Genomic DNA, 6,860 nt, shown 5'->3' on the forward strand with positions numbered 1-6,860 from the left:
TTGGGTTGCTTTGGAAAGACTCATGGGGTGGCTGGAAAAAGCAGGGATGGATTGATTGTTGTGGAAAGGTGTGTCTGTCACTCCATGTTTTTTACAGGGAATGCCTTCCTTTTGGCTCCTGAGGGTGAAGCCAGAATTCCTGGCAGGAAGGAGGAGGCTGGAGGTGCTGCATGGACCAAGGTGGGCTCTGTACCCCAGAACTGGAGGTGCCTGGGGGCACAAATTGGCTTTTCCAGGGCTTCCCAGGGGATGGGAGGTGTCAGGATTGTGATCCCTCTGGAACAGGGATCAGTGTCCTCAGGAACAGTGTGGTCCTGCCCTTGGAATTGGGAATGAGTTCAAAGGCCACGTGTGGTCACACCTCCAGGGTGAGTTTTGGGGTGGGATTTTAAGGTTTTGGTTATTCAGTTTATTCCCTAAAGCTCACTGTGGAACTGATTTGCTCCCTTTTTCCAGCCCAATCCACGTGTTCCTCCAGGGTTCCACCTTGTCTGGGCATCCCTAAAACACCCCAGTGAGGGATTGGTTTCTCTGAGAGCATCAGGGTGGAAAACTTGTGGAATAGACAAGGGAAAAGCTGGATCTTCCTGCAGTATTGAGCAAAGGTGGATGTGAGGAACATCCCAGCTCCAGGGGGGGATTTGGTGTTTTAAGTCCTGGTCACCTGCTGGGTCTAAAACCTGCCCTCAAAGGAGCCTTGGGGTTCCTGCACTCCCTGGAAAAGCTTGGAGAGACCCCTGTGGGTGTGCAGGGAGAGCTCCCTGGGCTGGCAGCACGTCCAGATGCCTTCTGGAACACGGGAATCCTGCTGGGGCTCCTTCCTCCCCTCAGCAGTTGGAGTTCAGCCGATCTATCCATGCTGGAGGAGGATTATTCCCACTCTGCTGCTCTTCCTTCTCCACAGGGCACAGGGACTCGGGAGTTCTGCACGTTGGTGCTTCTGGGGAGCTGCTTTGGCCCCCCAGGAACCAGGTTCTTCAGGAGCAGAGACTCTGGGTGGCTCCAGGAGGGATTCCAGGGAGAGCCCAGCATTCCAGCTGCGCGGCCTCGGCCTCATGGGCTCCAACTGGGATTTAATCCCAGGTTTATTCCACTGTTCAGGAGGGATAAAGCTGTGCATAACCTGTGCATTAGTCTGGAGGGTATAAAGTGTCAGAGCCATGAGGAGCATCCACGTGCCCCCTGAGGAATGCTGGGATAAAACCCTGGCTTTATCCCCTTTATCCGCCCCTTGGATGGGCGTTGCTTTCCGTACCTGTCAGATTTTTGGGATGGCACGTTGGCATTTTGCTTATGCAGGAACTGTCTTCCCCACCCCTCCAGCTTCCCTGGGGAATCCATTCCAGCCCCTCACCCCCCTCACAGGGAGGAATTTCTTCCTAATATCCCATCTAAACCTGCTTTCTTTAATCCAACGAAATCCCTGGCTGCGGGAATGTGCTGTGTGGAGCATCTGGCTCCGGCAGGATGGGCTCGGAATGTCCCAGCAGCTGTGCCAAAGGAGGTTTTTCTCGGCACAATTCACTGATTCCAAGACAAACCTGGCTTGCAATTGCCCACCAGGTAGTACAGGGAAGCTGCTGGGGATAAATTCCTGCTGGATGCAGTTGGAGTTGTACCTTTAGCCAAGCCTAAACACCTGTGCAGGGAAGGCACCTGCCACTGGTGCTCCAGAGCCAAGAAAGGTCCTGCTTGGAAAACAAGGCTCTGATGCTGGATGGGTCTGTGGGATTTGGGTGGTGGAAGCAGCGTGTTTAAACTGCTCTGGAGAGCCCAGTGTGAGCTGCTCCTTGGCCTGTGGGAAGCACCAGCCTGCTTCCTTCCCCATCCCTCCTTTCTTCCTCATCCCTGCTTCCTTCTCCATCCCTGCTTCCTTCTCCATCCCTGCTTCCTTCTCCATCCCTGCTTCCTTCCCCATCCCTGCTTCCTTCCCCATCCCTGCTTCCTTCCCCATCCCTGCTTCCTTCCCCATCCCTGCTTCCTTCCTCATCCCTGCTTCCTTCCTCATCCCTGCTTTCCTCCTCATCCCAGCTTCCTTCCCCATCCCAAGAGAAAAGGCACCTCATCAGGAATGGAAAACTGGTGCCAACCGTCCCCTTTCTGCATGTAAAGCACAGCCCTTGGAGCCAGCAGCCAGGACACTGGGATACTGGGATACAGGCCCAGGTCTCTGGGAAGAGAAAGGCCTTTGTGCTGGGAAGAAACAAAGACCCAGCGGGACATTTGGATTCAGCACCTCTCCCCGTTCCTTGTCACGCTCCCCACGTCTGGGTCCGGGCTGTTCCGTGTTCCTGAGGTAATTTAGGCCAGGTCTGAGGTGAAACAAGGTTCTGGCAGAGGGGGAAGCAGGGGCAGGTTAAAAAGACTCCGGCTCCGGAGCGGGAGGGATGTTTTGCTGGCATCTCTCCACGCCGGATTCCGGGAGCTATGGAAACCAGGCTTTGGAGTGCCGGGCTGGATGTGGGAGCGCTGGCTTGCTGTGCCTGCTGGTAAACGTGTTACTGGGGTTACTGGTGATAAGAGGCTGTTAAACATCTGCTCCCAGTCCGGGTGTCTGGGCTCTGGTGTTCCAGCCGGGAAGGAGCAGCCCCGGCAGCGGCGCTCCCTGGCACCATCCAGCAGATTATGAGCAGCCCCCCGGCAAGGAGTGCTTGTGCTGAGCAGCTCTTCCACCGGGTCACCCCTGGGCTCTGGGAAAGCCAAGAGGGAGCAGAGATCCCGGGATTGTGGGGCACTGTGGGGGGGTAGCTGTTGTGCCCCCAGGTGGGTGCCCGGCTGGGACCTCGGAGCGGGTGGATGGGATGAGTGTGGAGGGAGGAGAGGACAGTGGGAAGTTACGGGGTCAGGCCGTGGTCTGGTGAGGGTGGCAAGGCCCTGGCACAGAGTGCCCAGAAAAGCCGGCTGCCCCATCCCTGGAAGTGTCCAAGGCCAGGCTGGACAGGGCTTGGAGCAACCTGGTAGAAGGAAATTCTTCCCTGTGAGGATGAGGAGGCCCTGGCACAGGTTGCCCAGAGAAGCTGTGGCTGCCCCATCCCTGGAAGTGTCCAATGCCAGGCTGGAGCAACCCGGGCCAGTGGAAGGTGTCCCTGCCCATGGAATGAGGTGGCACTGGGAGATCTTTAATGTCCCTCCCAAACCATTCCGTGATTCTGTGGTGGGGAGGGGGACAACGCACATCTCAGGGAGCATCAGTTGGGCTCGGCTGAGGCACCTGCCTCCCTCCACGCCCCCATCCTGCAGCTGCATTCCCGGTGTTGTTCCTGGGACGTTTTTGTCCAGGAGATGGTGCCAGAACTGTGCGGCAGAGGGGACGCGCAGCCAGCGACGCTGGCAGGGCCACCACCCCGCTGAGGGTGTCCCTGGCTGCCCCCCCCGTCCCTCCCACCCTCCCAGGTGCTCCTCCGCCTTGCCCTGGATGAGCTCTGGGATGGGCAAACCCAAGGCGAGAGCAACAACCCTCCCTTTGTGCGCGGGAGCGCCCGGTTTGGTGACATTCCTGCTGCGTGACCCGCGGGGATCCGGCAGGAAACCTCCCCGGCCGGGTGTGCTGCCCTGGCAGGGAGGTCACCGGGTGTCCTCCCTGCCCGCAGCCGGTCACAGCCGTGCCCCGTCACCCCGCACGGCCCTTTTGCCGCGTGTTTCCCTCCCTTTTTCCGCGTGTTTCGCTCCCTCCGCCCTTTGTTCTCCACGTGGTCCCACCGCGGCCCCGAGCAAAGGCTCGGCGCTGTGGGGATGGAGGAGGAGGAGGAGGAGGAGGTGGCTGCTCCTGGAACTTTGGGAGCAAAATCCTGCCCAAACCAGCGTCTGTGTCCCAGGCCAGGTTGGACGGGGCTTGGAGCAACCCGGTCCACTGGAAGGTGTCCCTGCCCATGGCAGGGGGTGGAATGAGATGAGCTTTAGGGTCTCTTCCCCGTTCTGGGATTCCCCCATATCCCTGCTAAAGGAAGGACACGGCGCACAGGGGGAGGGGGTGGTGCCCAGTCCTGTGGGAGCCTCCCTGGAATCTTCAGAAACAGGGAATCCAGGTGGTTTTGCAAGGAAAGCCTCGGTGAGTGCCTCTTGCTGTCCCCTTTGCTCCCCAACCTGGCTGGTTGGGAACAGGCAGCTTTTAAAAGGACTTTAAAACCAAATGAAAACAAAAAGCCCCACTGGTATTTCCCCTTTGAATTTCCATTGGATTAAGATAGAAGGAAATAGGGGGAGAAAAAATTCCCTCGTGGAAAGCAATAAAAGCTGATTTATTTACCTGGCAGGAGAGAGCCTGGAGTTGCTCGGGGTTGTTGGCTGAAGGTCCTACAAAGCCCTCCAAGAACCTCAGCATGAATCACTCCTCCTTCCCAATGTGTCTGGTGAGTCCATTCCCAGTAATTCCCATGGACAAGTGAGGGGGACTCTGGGAATATGCATGGTCAGGGAAATGCATCCCTCCCTGGGGGTTACTGGAGAAGGAAGGAAATCTTTCAGGATCAGATGAACTCACCTGGAATGGCCCCTGATCCCACATTCCCTGGAGGTACCTGGGAGGACACTCTGGGTAATTGGAGAGGTTTAGCCCTGGGCTGGAAGGTGAGGACAGGGCACAGGGAGCTCCTGACACAGCACTACAGGGACAAAATATTGGGTTCTGGAGAAGGTTCTTCCCCCAGAGGGTGGTGGGGCACTGAGCAGGCTCCCCAGGGCAGCCCCAAAGCTGCCAGAGCTCCAGGAGGGTTTGGACAATGCCCTCAGGGACAGGGTGGGATTTTGGGGTGTCCTGTGCACGGCCAGGAGTTGGACTTTGATCCTTGTGGGTCCCTTCCAGCTCAGGACATTCCATGATTCTGTGAAGAAAACCCCAACCCTGAGCCACTGCAGGGGCAGGGGGAGCCAGAGGAGCCAGTGTTCCCAGGAACTCCATGGTTATCCCTACAGTGCCAAATCCCAGGAGCTCCGTGGTTATCCCTGCAGTGCCGTATCCCAGGAGCTCCGTGGTTATCCCTGCAGTGCCATATCCCAGGAACTCCATGGTTATCCCTGCAGTGCCATATCCCAGGAGCTCCATGGTTATCCCTGCAGTGCCAAATCCCAGGAGCTCCATGGTTATCCCTGCAGTGCCAAATCCCAGGAGCTCCGTGGTTATCCCCACAGAGCCTCCCCAGCACCGAAATAGGATTAGGGCAGCTCAGGAACAGCCTCCTGCTGTGTCTGACTTTATCAAACCATCCCTGCCCTGAGCCCAACGTGCCACAAACCATCTCTGGCCAGGGCTGGCTCTGGAGACTCCTCGGAAACCACGATGCCAAAGGTGGATGTGGGAGATTCTTCCCCGGGTTTGGCGCTGCCCTGGGATGGAGCAGCACCACAGGGAGCTGCTGGTGTGCTCCTGAGGTTTGCCCACGGGATTCCTTGCCTGTGGGTTGGCTCTGGAGCGTGGCCCCTATGGAGCAGGGGTGGGGTGGAAGCAGAAGCCCCTCCCCGGGGTGATTCCGTGACCTCCCCAATCTCGGGGCACATCGGGAGCTCCCCTGGCCGGGCATTAATGGGGTGCTGGCTGAGGTTTGCTCAGCAGTGGGTTCAGGGATGGTCACAAGATAAGGGTGGTGACTCCCTGCTCTGACCCTGGACCGGGGCCAGCCCCAGTCAGCCCAAACCCAGCCCAATCCACCTTCCAAAATGCTCCTGGTGAGTCATGCTCTGAATCTGCAGGTGTGGGGGGCTGAGCAGGTGCTCACGTCCAGGGGCAGGATGGCAGCTCAGCCCATGGATTTGCAGCCAGGCTTCTCCCAGGGAAAGGAGCTTCTCCCAGGGAAAGGAGCTTCTCCAGGGGAGCCAAAGCCCAGCGCCGTGGCATCGCCAGGGTCCCGTGGGGTGCTCTCCCAATGGGCTCCCCGGGACTAACCAGACGTGTTTTTCTCACCCAGTGCTTCAAAGAACTGCAGGAAAAGCTTTCGGGGAACTGGTTTCCCCAAATCCTGGCAGGGAGCTGCTCTGATGTGGGGACTGAGCTTCGGCTCAGCAGGACAAGCCCCTTCCTCTGCCATATGTGCTTCAGTGCCCGTGGTGGTGCTTGGGCAAAGGTTGAACCTGACCTTGGACCTTCCAACCTTTCTGATTCCTCCCTCCTTTGGGAACCAACTCCTTCTTTTTCGCTCTCAGGCCCCTCCTGAACCAGCCTCTTCCTCCTGGTGCCACGAGGAGCTTTGCAAAGGCGCCGCTGAGGCAGGAGGGCAATTGCCTCTTTCATTCAGCAGCCCCGGTGCCTCCCAGACCCCACCTTTCCCCTTGAAAGACGTTTAATTGCCGGCTAAGGACCGGCAGAGAGAAAATACCCACCGGGCAGCTCCCAAAGTGCCGCAGATAATCATCAGGGTGCCCTACATACGGCTTGGCCGCCAGATCAGACGGGGCAGAAGAATCTGACATTGTTTAAAATGAACAGAGGAGAGGGAAGTAACGACTCCATAATTACTCACCTTGAGTTAATGGATGGTAATTACCCCGAGTAGGCAGTGGAGGAAGCTGTGACGGGCTGGCCCTGCAGAGTCATCAGGAGAGCTGGGAGGGTGCCCTCTGCTCCTCGCAGGCAGGGTGGCAGCCCGGCTCCGAGGGGGTTAAACTCCATGGGGCTGGTTGGGAATTTTTTTTTTTTTCCCTTTTCCCTCCCTCCTGGGTTATTTGCAGCAAACAGAGCCCGGGTGGAAGGTCTGAGCCGAGCAAGGGTTCGCTCCTGGGGAGACGGGCTGGGAGTCGTTTGGCGCTTCCCGAGCCGGGCGCTGTCCCAGCCCGGAGCCGCCCCGCTCCCGAGCCCCCCAGTGCCACCCCCATGGGGGATGACATCGACTGGCTGGACCTGCCGGGCAGGTGGACCTACGGCGTGTGCG

The 6,860-nt window shown here is 58.3% G+C and overlaps 1 protein-coding gene across 1 annotated transcript in view; it reads left to right on the forward strand.

Annotated features, from left to right (window-relative positions):
* The first annotated feature begins 6,802 nt into the window (after nt 1-6,802).
* Nucleotides 6,803-6,860, forward strand: part of PLEKHA6 (pleckstrin homology domain containing A6) — a 46,840-nt gene continuing 46,782 nt past the window's right edge. Inside the window, 1 exon segment of the mRNA XM_029962498.1 lies at nt 6,803-6,855. Coding sequence (XP_029818358.1) covers nt 6,803-6,855 — 53 coding nt within the window.

Source organism: Manacus vitellinus, unplaced genomic scaffold (assembly GCF_001715985.3).
Source record: "Manacus vitellinus isolate BGI_N305 unplaced genomic scaffold, ASM171598v3 scaffold_47_pilon, whole genome shotgun sequence".
Lineage (NCBI taxonomy): Eukaryota > Metazoa > Chordata > Aves > Passeriformes > Pipridae > Manacus > Manacus vitellinus.